At 40.5% G+C, this 17,660-nt stretch overlaps 1 protein-coding gene across 1 annotated transcript; it reads left to right on the plus strand.

The window, feature by feature from the left end:
- Positions 1 to 1,512: 1,512 nt before the first annotated feature.
- On the plus strand, positions 1,513 to 16,016 carry nubp1 (nucleotide binding protein 1 (MinD homolog, E. coli)). Its single transcript, XM_049561706.1, has 10 exons — positions 1,513 to 1,581; positions 3,897 to 4,001; positions 4,199 to 4,332; positions 5,114 to 5,182; positions 5,263 to 5,295; positions 5,424 to 5,514; positions 5,616 to 5,770; positions 11,620 to 11,730; positions 14,475 to 14,661; positions 15,145 to 16,016. The coding sequence occupies exons 1-10, from the start codon at positions 1,551 to 1,553 to the stop codon at positions 15,195 to 15,197; spliced, it is 969 nt and encodes a 322-aa protein (XP_049417663.1). The 5' UTR covers positions 1,513 to 1,550; the 3' UTR covers positions 15,198 to 16,016.
- The last annotated feature ends 1,644 nt before the right edge of the window (positions 16,017 to 17,660 follow it).

Below are 17,660 nucleotides of genomic sequence, written 5' to 3' on the forward strand. Positions count from 1 at the left end.
GGAGATAGATTTCACCACAGCGACAACCTAAAAAGATGATAGAGCACTGACAGAGCATTGTCTTGTCACGGTAACTGTCACCTCGGTCTAGTTACCATATATAGTTTTTAAATTGTTTACACAACAATATGGTGTTACTCATGTCAACTGCACTGCTGATGCCTCCTTGGAATATTTGTACCCACTGCACTTCCACAGCCCTCCTGAATCACTTAACTACTCACCTTTGTTATGTGTTACATGGAAATCCTGATTAGATACCAGATGCAGTGCACTTAATGACAACATACTTTGTTTTAGAAATGTCCTTTAAAGAATGTGCATTATATGAAACCAATCACTGTTTGAAATGAGTTAAGTTCAACTCAGTGTGTCCCTAAGACCTAAACTTTTGGCTGGCATAACTCAAGCAACAGCACCACCTAGTGGACACAGTCAGTCATCTTAAACTCCAGTAATCACCCTGGTTTTAAACCAACTTCTGCGGCTAACTGAGGTTAATCATCATTATAACTGTGTTGAGCACAACACTGAGAAATGGTGAATGCTGCTTTTCAGCTTATTGCAGTTCCCAAAGAAGTTGGGAAGAAATCATTGTAGCAGGTGGACCAGGTCGTTATCTGTTTTTGGAAAATAAATAAATAGAAAATAAATAAATCTGCTTTTGTGAAAGAGCAAATAAATAAATATTTAACTACACTATTTTTTCCTACAGAGCTTAACTTTTTTATGTAACCTGCCTATTCTGTTGCGGTATCGTCAAAGCAACTTAACACCAGTTTAAAAAAACAAAATCAAAAACTATTTATGAAAGTTTTTCAAAATAAATTGCTTTATTTGTATTAGCAAATTAAGGCTTTATTTATTTTGTTTTGTTCATTTGTTAGGTTGTTTTTCTTCCTCTTGTTTCTTCAATGCAATGAATAAGGGTTTTTACAATTATTTTTATTCATTCATTTAAACATGGTGAATCAGTTTTGGTATCATGCAGCACAAACCTGGTATAACCTCCCAGATTTATTTTTACACTGCCTACACCACCCTGTAATGACTGTGTTTCAAAACTTAATTTTAAATAGTTTTAATTAATCACTGGACCTCTTGTCTGCACTTTTGCTATTTTTGATGGTGATTTTTTTAAAAAATTGTAAATCATTTAGTAATAAATTCTACCTTTTATATCTTTTTTCTCTTCATTTTTTTCGGTATGTTTTATATTTTATTGCTCTGTAAAGCACTTTGAATTGTGTATGAAATGTGCTATACAAATAAAGCTGCCTTGCCTTAGTTTTATTTTATTTTATTCTATTTATTTATTTATTCATTTCGTTTTATTTTATTTTATTTATTTATTTTTTCATTTCGTTTTATTTTATTTTATTTATTTTTTCATTTCGTTTTATTTTATTTATTTATTTATGTTTTCATTTCATTTTATTTTATTATTTTTTATTATTTTATTTTATATACTGCGCAACCGGAGCTTCATATTGTGCGTACCCGGAACCTTTTAGCGGGGAAGACTTTAACGTGAGGACACTTGTGCAAAGATGTCAGACGTACCGGATAACGCTAATGAGCGTGAGTTTTTAACTAAATATTTTTGTGACATTTAGACAATATTAATGGTTTCGTAATATGTAATATTGTTATAACAGTAAGGCTGTTGTCGGTTTTAAACAAACGTATCACTGTTACTGTAGCAACACTGTACCGTTAACGTTAAATGTTCCTGTTAGCTAGTTTTTACACTCAGGCAGGGTTTCAGTTAAATAAAATATCATTACAGTTGCATATAAGCTGGCACTACTGGGTTGTTTTGAGAGAAAATTAAACAGAAATCGCTTGTGAGGTTCAATGACGCACTTAATAAAGTGTCTCTTATAACGTGACAGCCATTTGATAAATGACAGCGGGTCGATATCGCAGAAGTTGCTTAATTTAGCTCGAACAAGACATAATAAACACACAGGACTACATATACAGTGCTGAAATCTTTGTTTTATGAGCTGCTACACCACTTGAAATGTTGCTGAGTCACTGTGACACAGACCTGTAGACTCAATGTGGAAAATAACAACAGTTACTTTCTGGTTTTTACAGATATTATACCACATTAAACCATACTGTTCTGCTGTGTTGCATTCACAGATGATATATGCTACACCCCAGAGTTACATTTAATCTCCTTAACATCCGAGTTACTTTTAATTCTCTGTGTAATTAATTTCAGTGTTATTATATATTCACCTTGACATGGTTGGTGTGTTTGTAAACTTAAGTATCTCAACTAGAATATGAAAGAAAGTCCTGTTTGTTTCATCCAAGTTTGAAATGACAGTCCCAGCAGCAGGCAGTGTGGGTGAACAGGTTAGAAAATACATGCACTCACCTGCCACTTTATTAGGTACACCTTACTAGTACTGGGTTGGACCCCTTTTGCCTTCAGAATGGCCTTAGGTCTTCATGGCATAGATTCAACAAGGTGCTGGAAACATTCCTCAGAGATTTTGGTCCATATTGACATGATGACATCACACAGTTGCTGCAGATGTGTCGGCTGCACATCCATGATGAGAATCTCCCGTTCCAGCACATCCCAAAGGTGCTCTATTGGACTGAGATCTGGTGACTGTGGAGGCCATTGGAGTACAGTGAACTCATTGTCATGTTTGAGATGATGTGAGCTTTGTGACATGGTGTGTTATCCTGCTGGAAGTAGCCATCAGAAGATGGGTACACTGTGGTCATAAAGGGATGGACACGCTCAGCAACAATACTCAGGTAGGCTGTGGTGTTTAAACCATGCTCAGTTGGTACTAAGAAAATCTCCCCCACACCATTACACCACCAGCAGCAGCCTGAACCGTTGATACAAGGCAGGATGGATCCATGATGCCAAATTCTGACCCTACCATCTGAATGTGGCAGCAGAAATCCAGACTCATCAGACCAGGCAACGTTTTCCAATCTTCTATTGTCCAGTTTTGGTGAGCCTGTGTGAACTGTAGCCTCAGTTTCCTGTTGTTAGCTGACAGGAGTGGCACCTGGTGTGGTCTTCTGCTGCTGTAGCCCATCTGCTTCAAGGTTGGACAAGGTGTTGTTGCTTCAGAGATGGTCTTCTGCAGACCTTGGTTGGAACCAGTGCTTATTTGACTTCCTGTTGCCTTTCTATCATCTTGAACCAGTCTGGCCGCTCTCCTCTGACCTCTGGCATCAACAAGGCTTTTTCACCCAGAGAGAATTTTCTCTGTTTCGGACCATCAGAGCAGCCCAACAACCATGTTCAGAGTCACTTAAATCACCTTTCTTCCCCATTCTGATGCTCAGTCTGAACTTCAGCAGGTCATCTTGACCATGTTTACATGCCTGAATACCTCAATGCATTGAGTTGCTGATTAGCCATTTGCATTAACGAGCAGTTGAACAGGTGTACCTAATAAAGTGTCTAGACTTGAGTTTAAATCCAGCAACCAGAACCTGCGTGGTCTGATAAATGCCCCACACTGGTAGTCTATTGAATTGTAACCCCTGTAACATGATACATATCAGAAAGAGAGAGATGACTGGATCAACTGTAGATCAAAACCTTGTGTTGGGTGCTCATAGAGAATGGGAAACAACAGGATACACAGGAAGTCAATCCAGGCACTCCAAAAATATAGAAAACAAGGAAGGACGTCTTAAAAAGACTGTATTGTTGTGGCTAAACCATTGAAAGAGCCAACATGTTTTGACCACTGCAGGTCTTTGTCAGGGCATAACAAAATATATTAAGTTTTCTATATTTTTGGAGTGCCTGGATTGCCTTCCTGTGATACCGTGATACCTATCATATCAAACTCTTGCCAATACACTGCCTTATTAAGTGGTAGGCTATATGTTTTATTTTTCAGACTGCCCGGGCACACAAAGTGAGCAGGCGGGAAAGTCATCGTCATGTCAGGGCTGTCCCAACCAGAAAATATGTGCCTCCGGAGCCACCAAGGCCCCCGACCCTGGTAAGACTGTTTCTACATCTTCATATTATTATCATGTGATTTACACAGTTCAGTAAATGCATGTGAGATTATTAGGATGATTTGAATTAAACCAGGAGACGTTTGTAGCTTTGAAATAACCAATTTTTAAGTGAACTCTTATTCTGTCTCATTTGAGAGTCTCCATTCTTCATTTCTTCCCCCTGTCTCATCTCCAGCCATAGCAGAGATTGGAGTGAAGCTGTCAACAGTCAAACACAAGATCCTCGTGCTGTCTGGGAAAGGAGGAGTGGGGAAGAGTACGTTCAGCGCTCACCTGGCTCACGCTCTGGCAAGTGACAGCACGAAGGAGGTAATCATTTTATTTTTTTTGTTTACACCGCGTAAACCACATAGCCCACAGCCATTTGTTCAAAAACCAAAACCTTTAAAGCCACCAGGCCGTTTGGATGGTATTTTTTCTATAGGGGTGTACTGCATGACAGTTTCCTCTTTTAAGGTCAAAATGAGTTCAAACCTGTGTTATGTGGAATGAGTGGGCGCTCTCAAACCCATCTGCTGTTCCCTCAGAAGCTGCGGTTTTTACTGTACCTGAGGTTTAGTCCGAAACCTGTTGCTGTTTCCTGTTGGCGTCAACTTAAGACCACTAGAGGTCACTGCAGGCTTGAGTTAAGAGACATACGAGGTCGTAAAGTTCAGTATAATGGCTCCCTTGAAAAGAGATTGTTTATCTTAACTGGACTTACCTAGATAAAAATGGGTTAAATGAAATGAATGAATAAAAATGGTCAGCTTCCTCAACATCAGTTGTCGCTGTAGACATTTGTACAGGATTACAAAACTGAGGTGTAGTTTAAAATCCCTTCAGACGGGGCATCGGTGGCTTAGTGGTAGAGCAGGCGCCCCATGTACAAGGCTGTTGCCGCAGCAGCCCAGGTTCGACTCCAGCCCGTGGCCCTTTGCTGCATGTCACTCCCTCTCTCTCTCCCCCCTTCACGCTTAAGCTGTCCTATCAATTAAAGGCTAAAACGCCCAAAAAATATCTTTAAAAAAAATAAATAAATAAAAAAAATAAAATCACTTCAGACAATCACAGACTTTACACTTTTTCTGATCCCTTTCTCTCTCTTTAGGTTGCCCTGCTGGATGTGGATATCTGTGGTCCATCCATTCCTCGTATCATGGGTTTAGAGGGAGAACAGGTGAGTTGTGGGCAATATGACATCACTTATGTTGAGCTGTTACCTCAGAGTAGGTCACTAATCTGTTCTCTTGTGCACAGGTTCACCAGAGTGGCTCCGGCTGGTCTCCTGTGGTGAGTCAGTTCAAACCATGCTGCTGTAGTTTGTAATGTTTTATTCCTTTAAGAAGTTGCATGTATCATAAATGTATTTGTGTGTGTGTCTGTGTGTGTCTGTGTGTGTGTTTGTGTGTGTGTTGCAGTATGTGGATGACAACCTGGCAGTCATGTCGATTGGCTTCCTGCTCAGCAGCCCTGATGATGCAGTGATCTGGAGAGGACCCAAGAAGAATGGTATTGTGTGTGTGTGTGTGTGTGTATGTGTATGTAAAATGTATCTAACTTCTTCAAGATGTCACACACTTAAAACCTGTGTGGCGTTTGTTTAAAATCAGGGATGATCAAGCAGTTTCTGAGGGATGTCGACTGGGGGGAGCTGGATTACCTCATTGTGGACACGCCCCCTGGCACCTCTGACGAACACCTGTCGATCATCCAGTACCTGAGCTCCACCCACGTGGATGGAGCTGTCATCATCACCACACCACAGGTAGCACACTTAAACATAACTTGAACACTAACAGCGTTTACAGCAACTGTAAAGGGGAATTCCAACATCAAATACCGTCTGCGTCTACTTTCACTCCACCTGATTTGACTACTTGGTCTTCAGTTGGTAACTTTCTACATTTCCCAGAATGATTTTCAGCCACCTGATGTTCATTCAGCTGGTCATTTTTGTGTAACTCCAGGGAGTAATAGTAATAGTGATAGTAACACTGAAAGCCTAGACATGATTAACAGACAGAAAATGAGAGAAACGCTCCCTTTACTCAGAACGCAACATGCCACAGCTACCTTGCAACACGCAGCACTCTCAGTGCTGCTGGGGGAAATTGGTATTCCTGCCTCCCTATGTACTATGCAGTATTAAAATTTTTCTAAAGAAAGAACCTGTGTCTTAAATATTCAACAAGCACAATGGGAGAATGTCACATTATGCAATGTACTTGTAAGTGCTTTGACTAAGGAGTGGGATCTCATTTTATCTCACCTGGAAAACCCCTCACTTTGATTACTGCTGTGACTGTCACCAGTCCTCTCTCCACCTACAGGTTTTACCCACAGCTAAATACAGCAAGCCACCTACATGTTTAACCTACAGCTAAGTAAAGCAAGTCACCACCCGTTGTGGGGGTTATGGAGAGCAATGATGGGAAATGTAATGTGTTTTAAGTGCATGAGGCACGTTAAGAGATAGTGGGTCTAATGAAATGAGTATGTTTTCCTACTCTTAACCAAAGAATTTCCTCAGCCTAAACTTCACCACACTGTATTTGCCACGTCATGACCAAAAAATGACCAGAAATGTTGGAACAGTCAACATGTTACAGATACAATACACATGATATGAAAGACATTAATGTCTGAGACATTAATGAAACATGTCGATAGTCTGCATTATGTTCACACTTAATGTATTTTGTTATTGCAAAACTGTGAGTACGTAAAGTTTATTTATAGAGATACAAGATGCTGAACAATAAAAACACTGAAGAAAAATAACAGTAAAACCGAGAAACAGGAAATAAAACACATCAAAACTGTACAGAGAATAAAAATATACAGACATTAAAACTGCACAGAAGGCAAGTACACATTATGACACAAATGGTGTGTCTCATATCACATGCTTCCGTTAGTACACCCTTATGTAGTATACTGTTGGCACTATGTATGCATTGGCGTAGTGTGCGAATGTCGACAGGGTAGTGTTGTCTCAAACCAAACACGGCCGTTGTGCACTCACCGGAAATGAGGACTGCAAATGAGCAAGTTAGCAACTAGCGCTAGCATTCACATTATCGTTCGCGGTACCAAATCATTACAGATTGCTAAATTAACCCAATAAACATACTGCTGGTTTATACCCGACAACAGTATAGTGGTGCTTAGTGCAAAAAACACATGTATTTGGACAATGCAGCGACGTTGAAAAGTGGTCCCTCCCCTTCCGCTACGTAGTCAAGATGGCGACCATTGAGGGCGAGAAGTGTCCGTAGTTCCACGCTCAACTTCTTGACCGTTTTGAGTGCACCATCCGGGTACTCATAGTGCACTGCAGTTCTCCATACTTCTCAGTGTGAATGCACTTATGCACTCAAAATATTTTAAGTACAGAAGTACGCGATTTGAGACACAGCATAAGTGCTTACAAAAGAAATGAGTTTTTAACAGCGTCTTTAGAATATCCTCTGACTTAGTGTTTTTAATATCTAAGGGAAGACAGTTCCAGCACAGCTACAGCTGCAAAAGCTGATCTTTTTTTTTTTTTTTTTTTTTTTGGCCAAAATTTTGGCACAGCCAGAGACCTTGGTCAGAAGGCCTGAGGGACCTAAGTGGTCCCATCTTAGCCAGGGGACACAGTAATTGAAGAATGTAAAGTGGGGCCAGTCTGTGTAGTGCTTTATAGGTGACCAAAATAATTCTAAAATCAATTCGACGTCCTGTGGGTAACCAGTGCAGAGCAGCCAATACAGGTGTTATGTGTGGCCTCCGTCATGTATTTGTTAGAAGTCTAGCAGCCACATTTTGGACCAAGGTGAGACACAGAACAGCTCAGGGTGGTGAACAGTGAGTTACAATAATCAAGACAATAGGAAAATAAGACATGACAGATTTGTTCCAGATATTGAAAAGATAATACAGCTTTGATTTCGTCAGTGTTTCTTAGTTAAGATAAACCAGACGGGACCACGTTCTTTACATGCAGGTGTTGGTCAAAGAAGACTCCCATTAGCATTTGCTGCCAATGGAGATGAAACTATCAAGATTTCAAATCATGATTATTGCTCTCAGTATTATCATGCTGTGTTTAAATTGTGCTTATCATGTCCTTCTCCATAAGCTCCACTGGCTCCCCATTCCCCAGAGAATCCACCTTGAAATCCTCCTTGTAACATTACAAAGCCCTCAATAACCAGGCCCCACCCTACCTGTCTGAGCTCCTCCATCTTCACACTCCCACCCGCACACTCTGCTCTGCCGATGCTTGTCTGTTTTTTGTTTTGTGCCTGAATTTGTAAAGCATCTTTGAGTGCCAATGTATTATTATTACTATTATTGAAATGATTTCACTAGGGGTGTAACGATACATCGATCCACATCGATTCATTGATTAACGATCCGATTACATCGATGCAAAATGAAAACATCGATAAATATCATCATCTTAAAAATACACCTTTATTTTGAAATTCACTCAAACATGAGAAATGTGAGACTTTAGTGAACAGGTCTATTTTTATTATTTTTTGTTACAGAAGAATACTATTTTTCACTTAAATGCCTGATACCTGGAAGAGCTCAGAAGTAAAATGGTCAAATCATATTCTAGTTGTTTTTGTGAGTTGATGTAAATGATTGTGTTACATGGGCATATGATATCACGTCATATCGATCGCAGGCTCCTGAATTGAATCAAATCAAAATCATATCGTGACAGACTTTGTGATATCGGCAAACATTGTATCGTCATCCATACAAATCGATATAATATCGTATCATGATGAAGCTGGTGATTTACACCCCTAGATTTCACCAACTTTTATATTGAAAACCACAAATAAAATGAGCAGCACTTTCAGTTTGCATTGATAATAAAACAATACCATAGCCAACACCTGCACCAACATCAACATATGAAAACCATATCAGATGTGCATTAATATTAAAGATAGCCTGTCTTTGAAATCCTTGCTTAGTCACTGTATCACTGCAAATGAGGACATGGAGCCATTAGCATCACTGGGTTTGCATGCTGCACGTCCCCTATGTCAACAAGGGAACAGCAATTTGCATGCTGCAGCTGCGTCAGGGAGACTGTTGCTAGCTTTGGTCGATGTTGTGCGGTAATCAAATATGGGATTAATAATAATTCAGGGTTGAACGGTTATACTATCCACCGGGAATTTTACAGTCCAGTCATGAAATTGGTAGCTGTTCATCTCTAGCTGCATATTTTGGCTGAAATACTCTCAGGGTCTAAATTAAGGACTTCTGTTCAGTCTTGGTTAAGCTGGAGGAAGCTGTATGACAATTCTTGATAGCAGTTAAACAGTATAGTCTTGTAGTTACAGGAGAACTGTTGGCAGTAAAGTAATCCCAGTGTGTCCTTTTAGCAATAACTTGCAGCTGTTGTTTCCCTCTCACCATTTTTACATCTGCAAATTGCAGCTATCATGTGGCAACCAACAGAGGATGCTATTGTATCATATACCCATAAAAAGTCAGTGGTACAGTGTGACTGCACAGGCTGTCACGGCACCATATAAAGCCATAACCCAGCATGTTTAGTGGTTATTTGTTTATACACAACACAATAAAAGTAGTAAAATGTCAGCAAGACCGTATATAAAATACAAAACAGTTGTTGGGAGGAAGAAAAAAAACCTGTGTATTATATAATAGTTATAGAAGGTGTGAAATCTGCGCATTCATTGTACAGACACACATAAACAGAACACAACACTGCCAGGCTTTAGCTGCTGACTACCCAGGATTTCTTACTGTTATCTGGTCTGACTAACCCTAACAGTGGCTGTCCAGTATTAAAAAGCTGGTTATCAGCTAGTTCAGTCAACTCTGGGTTTTCCTCTCCAGCCACGAGTGTGTTCATGTGAAAGATGCGGGGGTGTTAATTACGAACAACATCATCAGTACCATGAATGAAGTAGGCTGCTTCATACCACATGAGTGAAAGGTACTGAAAATGTCTGCGACTGCGAGACAGAAAAATGTCAATGGCGTGGGATGTAGACGATACTCCGTAATGTTATAATGGAAATATAGAAATATTGAAAATACTATGATGAATATGTCACATGAAACACTTTAAGGTGATGCAAGACTGTTTCTGCTGCTGAAATAAAGTGTGGAAAAGTTGCCTCGTTAATGACTGATGAGGTCTATCTGACTGAAATGTTGCATTTATAATAACAGAAGCCAATTAACATTGTGTGGATCATTTTGTTACTGTTATTTAGAGCTGCAGTGATGGAATCAGAGTAAAAGTAGCAGCACTATCACTGTGGACTAAAATAAACTTTGCGTAAGTTAAAATCCTGCTAAAAATATTTGTGTAGTGTTGCAAAGATCTCTCTGTTCGCTGACCTCCTATTATCACTGACCTCTAACAATATATAGGTTACTTTTTTCTACCTGAGACTCCAAAAATTCATCCATGAATACTTTTTTCCACAGTGATCTGATTGGTCAGAGGTCACTGTGTTGACAGGCAGTGATACGATACCATGAACATTACCTGCCCCGGAGCAGCATAAGTTATCACAGTGATTTATCCCGATGAAAACAGAACCAGCTTCGTAGCACTGAAAACCCAGAATTAACCCTGAAGTTACCTCGCTACCTCCTGTTTACGAAACAGGCACCAAGTCTGATGTCACAGCAACCATATAGACTCACAGATACACATGTATACACATCATACTGTATGCATGCATACTGTAAATTTGCCCATATAGTCTTAAATGCAGACAATGTAAAAATGGTGCTCCAGTGTCCCTGCTCTCTGACCCTGATCTTTGTTAACAGCCGATCGCAAATGCGTCACATAAACACTTAATTCCTGTGCCGTTCCCCACTGTTTATGTACAGTGTCAATGAGAGGCTAATGATTAGCTAGTATCAAAGTCTGTTAGCTTGTTAACATGCTAAAAATCCACTGTGTGTTCAGGTTCACAATCTGTGCCAAAGCCACAGAGTTGTGAAGAAGAGTCTGGACAAAGATGAAAGAGTTTTCAAACACATGCACCAACTGTTAGTTGTAGTAGATTGTAAAGTCTTCTATCCCTGTCCAGCATTTGTCACAATGAACTTGTGTCATTGTTTAAGAGCCCCGAAATCAATCAAGTTTTACTGTATTTGGTGAAAGACGTGATCTGAGTAAACACTTCCTGATACTTAAATTAGGCCTGGACTTGTGAGGTCAGACAGCAGGAGAGTCACTTCCTCATTCCTTCAGCTCTCACTTAACCAAAACTAACCACACACGAGGTGGGAATTACCCAAATAAAGCAGCCTGTCTGCTTTAATATCAAGTGACAAGTTGCTGATCTCTTTATCAAAGAGAAGGGTTTTTTACACTCGAACATTTCCACACATTTCCACGTGAGAGCTGCTCAGTTTATCGGGGCTAACTGCTTCTCTCAAGGGAACGACTTGTGAGGGAAGGGAAAGCAATGTTCGCTCTGTTTACCAGTGTTTTCGTCTCCTCCCCGTCTCTGTTGTCCTCATCTTGTCTCTCTCCTTCCTCTCTTGCTTTGCCTTTCTCTTTCTTTCTTTCTTTCTTTCTTTCTATTTCTGTTTCTCGCTGTCTAGGAGGTATCGCTGCAGGATGTGCGAAAGGAGATCAGGTTCTGTAAGAAGGTGAAACTGCCCATCATCGGAGTGGTGGAGAACATGAGTGGCTTCGTTTGTCCTTCATGCAAGGTCACTGACAGATGCACACGCGCCTACACAGTGATGCAAAGACACAGTCAGATACACACAAAAGAAACTGGAAACTATCTAATATAATGAAAGGCAATACAAGCAGAGGTTTGGACAGTTTTTGCCAAATGACCCCAAGACACCCACAGCAAAGAGGAGCAGTTGTTGATGGAGATGGTAAAACCAACGTGACCACAGAGTTGTCACTTCATCTGTTATAGCAAAACAAGTTAATAGTGGCCTCCCTTGAAGTCTGAATTAGGTCAAAACACCAGCTTCCACTGTGACACACAGACTTTGAGAGAGTCGCAGAGTGAGCATGCAGTGCACAGGTTTTCTCAACCACATGCAGCTCACCTTTGAAACCCACAAAATCAACCAAGACCTATGTGCTTCGTTCACATCTGATGTGTTTTTCTTCTTGGTATTTTTGTCCCCTGAGATGATATTCTTGGTGAGAGACTTTGTACAGAATAGGGCTGGGCAATATGGCCAGAAATTCATATCTCAGTATTTACAGGCAGACTGGTGATACACTATATATATCTTGGGATTTTCTACAAAATGGGCTACATGTTTTCAGCTGCAAGTCAAAGTCACATTTGAGATGTCACAAGCACTTTTATAAAAACAGACTGTGATCAAAATAAAATTCAAAGACAGGGTTTTTCCCCCTGTTTGAAAATATACAGCTGCACAACATGTAAATGAAAATTATATGAAAATGATATGTTAACTTTTTGCACACAGCACTGGAGCTACAGAGGTTTAAAGGTTTGCAGCACAGGATACAAAACTATAACACGAGTGTTAAAGTATCAAGTAGGCCTAAATCCTTTATAGTTTAGAACAAGTCACAGCTCCATGTCCTGTGATTTTCAGTCTCCTTTCATATTTAATAGAGGGGGGACAATACCTGACAGTAATATTCTCAGCTGTCAGGATGTGCCTGCTGTAAAGGGTAAATATAATCATAGAAGGCTGAACATTACAGGACATGTCTGTTCTGATCATACAAGTCAGCAGTGTAAAACTCAAGCATGTGGGGGCCTCCTTTCATATTTAATAGAGGGGGCACGGTTTCTAAAAGTACAGCTGTCAAGATGCCCCAGCCACAGGCCTTTGCCACCTTGGTCTCGAAAAAACCCAGGGAAAACCCTGTCTTTGTCTGCGTTATATACGTCTTGTATATGAAATGTCTGAGTTGTCGCTGCATTTTCTTAAACACATCTGTCACCTGCATCCAGGTGCTGGCTTAATGTCACAAAATAGACTCCAACTACCAAGAGGAACGGTGACACGCTACAATCGAACCTCACACACAAACTAGTAGCGCAGCGCTGCATTGCACATGTGCTGCGGTAATGTCAGCTCACAGACTGATTCAGCGTAGCACGTGCAGCATACAGACCGATGTCACACTGTAGACTAATTAACAGACAGATTAAACAGAGGAGCAGCTCTGTGTCTCTCTGAGTGTTGCTGGAGAGTGCTAGTGAGTGAGTGATAAACTTTCATGTAATGTAACATAACATCCAATTCAATTCAGTTCAGTTCAATTTTATTTACAAAGCCCAATATCACAAATCACAGTTTGCCTCAGAGGGCTTTACAGCATACGACATCCCTCTGTCCTTTGGATCCTCATAGCGGATAAGGAAAAACTCCCTACTAAAATGAAGAGGAGATTCTCCATTCTCCAATATCGTAGATAAGAAAATATACACAGTGTGATAACAATCAACTTTTATATCACGGTATTCCTTGAAACCGGTGTATCACGGCAATCCTAATAGTGACATCATCAAAGTAGTGTCACATGTGGCTTCGAGACTGCAAGTTTACAACAGAAAGCCTGTGTTACAAACTTTAAATGTAGCATTTAAAAAATGCTATTAGTTTCCAAATGCAGTGTTTGTGGTGCTTGACTCATTCGAGGGACTAAAAATCAGGATATCTCAGCCTCAGCTTCTCAATTTTGACCGCTCAGTTTCAGTCTCGTGAGTAACCCAACTTCATGACAGTAAAATGCTAAATTGCCTCCAAGCACGTGTGGCTTTTAATTTTGGCACCTGGTTTGGTTTTAATCTCAGTCCGATAAAAAGTTAGATAAGTTTTGGTCAAAGTTTAGTCATTAAATGTTTGTTACTTTAGTCCAGTTATTGTAAATGAAATGTTTATCTGATTTTAGTCATGCATTATTTTTATGTCTTCGAAGCATTTTGAGGTCACAGCTGTCATAGCTTTTGTTTTGTACAGTTACAGCAGTTACATATATGACTTACAGTTCCCGTCACTCCCAAAGTTAGAGGAAAAGGCAGTGTTTACATGCTCACACAACCACAGTGTCTTATCCCTCTGCTCTCAGTGGAACAATGGACTGAATCTCCTCAGTGAATACTGTTATCACTTCCAAACTTTGGCTGCTCATTTAATCAGAGTTCTTGTTTTCAAAGGGTTTTTTATTTAGTCTTACTCTTTGTTGTTGGCGTGAAAAAAAGGTTGTCAAAGAATGTTTTGTCGGAGTGAAAATAATGCTGGTGTACATCTTGAAAAGATCTGAGAAAAGGCCTTTTGAAGTAGCAAACAGCTTCAGTTTGTGAACTAAAAATTAGCTGTTAATGCTTTATGTTGTGTCCCATGTGTCCCACAGACATGCCAAATGTTGAAAAGTTCCTATGTAACTTAGGATCCACAGAATCTGAAGTGCAGACACTGAGTTTTCTTTGTCCTCTCTGTTGTAGAACACGTCACAGATCTTCCCTCCCACCACCGGGGGCGCTGAGCGGATGTGTGCAGATCTAGATCTGCCCCTGTTAGGAAGGGTGCCTCTGGACCCCAGGATAGCACGAAGCTGCGACGAGGGCAGGTCTTTCCTAAATGTAGTGCCTGACTCTCCTGCTGCTCAAGTCTACCAGAGTATTGTACAGAGTAAGTGCTTTACGGAAATACATACCCACCACACACGCATATACACAAGCATCGCCGATGTCAGTTTCGTCACATTTCACATCATATCGTAGATTTTGTTAATTCTAGAGAAAGGAAGTTAGACACAAAAATGACTTCCAGTGAAGTCCCTTGTTGTTTTTGATGACTAGATGATTTGCTTAACATCCCAATTCCCGATTAAATGTAACGAAAGAAGAAGTGATCACTTCACAAATGGGAAGCAGTTGACTAAAGGGGAAGAAGGCGAGATCGAAATTCAATAACTGTACTTAAAGCATGAGATTAAAGTTGAATAGTTAAATGTGGTTTGTGTCACAGATGATTCACAGTCGTTAGCAGGCAGTTCATGAAAAGCAAAAACACACATAAAGACGTTAAAACACAGAGTTGTATTTCTTTGCGTTCTTGGGAATCCTCATCAAGCTCATCATTGTCTTCCTCCTCTGCTCTCTCCTCCTCCAGGTATAAAGGACTACTGTTCCAACCGTGTGACAGAGGAGCAGAGCGCCGCCTGAACCCACTGATGGCGGCCATGTTGGACCAGAACACTGAGAGAGATCACATGATAAGAGTGGAGTAGCAACAATGAATTACTGAATAAGAAACACACACAAAGCTAATGGCCTCCCAGAATGATCTCAACATGATAATCAGTCTTGACAGGCAGCAGCTTGCAAACCACTTTGGTGAAGTATTGGGGATAAAAAAAATCTGAAATAAAGAGAAAAAAATTTGTAATGATGGGTGGGCTTATCAAAAAAAGCACTAGGTCCTAATTTTAAACACGAATGCATGCAAATGAATAACATAAATTCAAACTACCACTCTGGAGATACTTTGTATATGACATTTTATACTTAAGCTGAGATAAAATATACTTTTAAATCTCTGAGGAAAAATCAATATATTGATATAAGGCTTTTTGAAATGTTTATCTTAAAGGATAAAGCTGGAGATATTATTCTTATTTATGTTATTGTCTTACAAATTCCATAAAAAGACCAAAACCCAACAATGTGTTGTGCTGTTTCTCAACTGACCTTTCGCTAAGCCCTGCAACTTTGTGATGGTCAGACAAGCTGTCAGAGTAAGCATGGAGCCTACACTGTAACTAAGTGCACTTCCTGAAGAAATATTATCATATTTTTGGAGAAATGAAAGAGTGATTCCAGAGAGAAGCAGACAGAGGGGTCTACAGTCTGTGTTTGAAGGATATATCCAGGATGTCAAACTGACTCAGCAGCAACAACAGGTTAGAAAGACAAAGATAGTTAGAAGCTAAAGATGAACTATAGGCTACAGATCACAGTGTAAAAGTGAACCACCACATCACTGCTGATCGCCACACAAGACAATGAATATAAAGGGAAACTTTGCTGATATTGAACCAGCTGTGTGGTATCGTAGTGTGTGCAGATGAACGGTGTTTGGCTTCACCCCCGTGCTGCTGCTGCCAGCACCCGGACATCCACCGCCAGATGGGCAGGGATCTCTGGGGGAAGCCAAGCAACGTTCACCTGCACACACTGCGATGACAGAGAGCTGGTTGAATATGAGCAAAGTTTCCCTGCTTCCCTTCACTGGTTCCTGTACAGCAGGGTCGGTCTTTGTTTCACTGTTTTAATCATTAAAAAGCAAAAGCAGCATGTGTATACATTCAGTAGGCTATATCTTCAGTAGCTAGCTAGCTAACCCTACACTTTTCAGGGTTTGATTTTGGTTTTGGAACAGGGAAGAAACGTTTATCTTTTTCCAACCTCTCCAGGTAACGAGTATCATTAATGCATGACGTGCCCCAGGCACAACATTTAGCTCCAAATCCACAAAACCAGCCTGAAAATGAAGGAAATCTGAAACGACTGCATCAGAGTCAATGGAGCACAGCTGTGTTGTTGTCGGACCCTGGTCTGAACCGCCTGATGCTATGTTATGATTGGTCAGTGTGCATCCGGGGGCGGGATTTAGCGAAGGGTCAATTCTGTCAGCAGTGCACAGCTTCTGCTGTATGTGGTTCTAGGTGACAAGCCCATGGGTTAACACTGAAGATAAATACTTAATCTGTAACAGCTGGGCACTCTACCTTTTCTAAATATGGACTCAAATGGTCGCAAATAGTGCATTTACTGGGAACTGTTTTCAGCTGTGGATGAATACACATTTGGGGCCCTATCTCACACCCAACGCAAAGTGCCACACAGAGCAGTGTAACTGTCATTGCTAGTTTCAGGCCAGCACAGCTGTCATTTTCACGGCCAGCACCCACATTGTGCAAATGTATTTGTACCCATCTGTGTAGGTCTTAAAATGAGCTGTGGTTAGGTACATTGTTTGCACACTGCTGTTTTGAGGAGGCAAAAAGCAACTGTGCCATTTACTAATAAAAAAAACCTGCTCTAAAGTGAGAATGGCACAGTATCGTCCTATCTGAAAGGCACATAACTCAGAGAGTAAGGTGCACCAGCATAAATGGGCTCACAACACGCATACAGTCCACTTGTTACACACACACACACAGGGAGCATCAAGCTTCTGTTTGTTCTGACTCCTGACGTCATTACATCTTCTCTGGCGTTCATTGTTTCAGTAAGATGAAATGAGCCGAGCTGACAATGTGTAGCATCTTCATATTAGCAAAAGTTTGAACATTTAAATTTGTATGTGCGCTCTCAACAGCTAATTAATGTTAGCTCAAGTGGGTAGTCAACACTCCGGTTTTATACATCCAAAAAAATGAACTGCTTGGCCAAAAGACCAGGCGTCTAATTGAGACAGGCCTTTATTTGTCAAAATGTGTAGCTACACCAGGCTAGTAAAAGGGACCGGGCGTTTAATTAAGTTTTATGGTATATATGACTTTCGGCACTGTGTGGCTGTTGTGGTGATGCCAGGAGATTAGGACACACTCAGCGCTGCCGCCTTCAAGCACCTCAGGTAGCACTGGGGGATTTCTGCTGCCCTTGGTTCACTCGTGGGTTTTC

This window comes from Epinephelus fuscoguttatus, linkage group LG19 (assembly GCF_011397635.1).
Source record: "Epinephelus fuscoguttatus linkage group LG19, E.fuscoguttatus.final_Chr_v1".
Lineage (NCBI taxonomy): Eukaryota > Metazoa > Chordata > Actinopteri > Perciformes > Serranidae > Epinephelus > Epinephelus fuscoguttatus.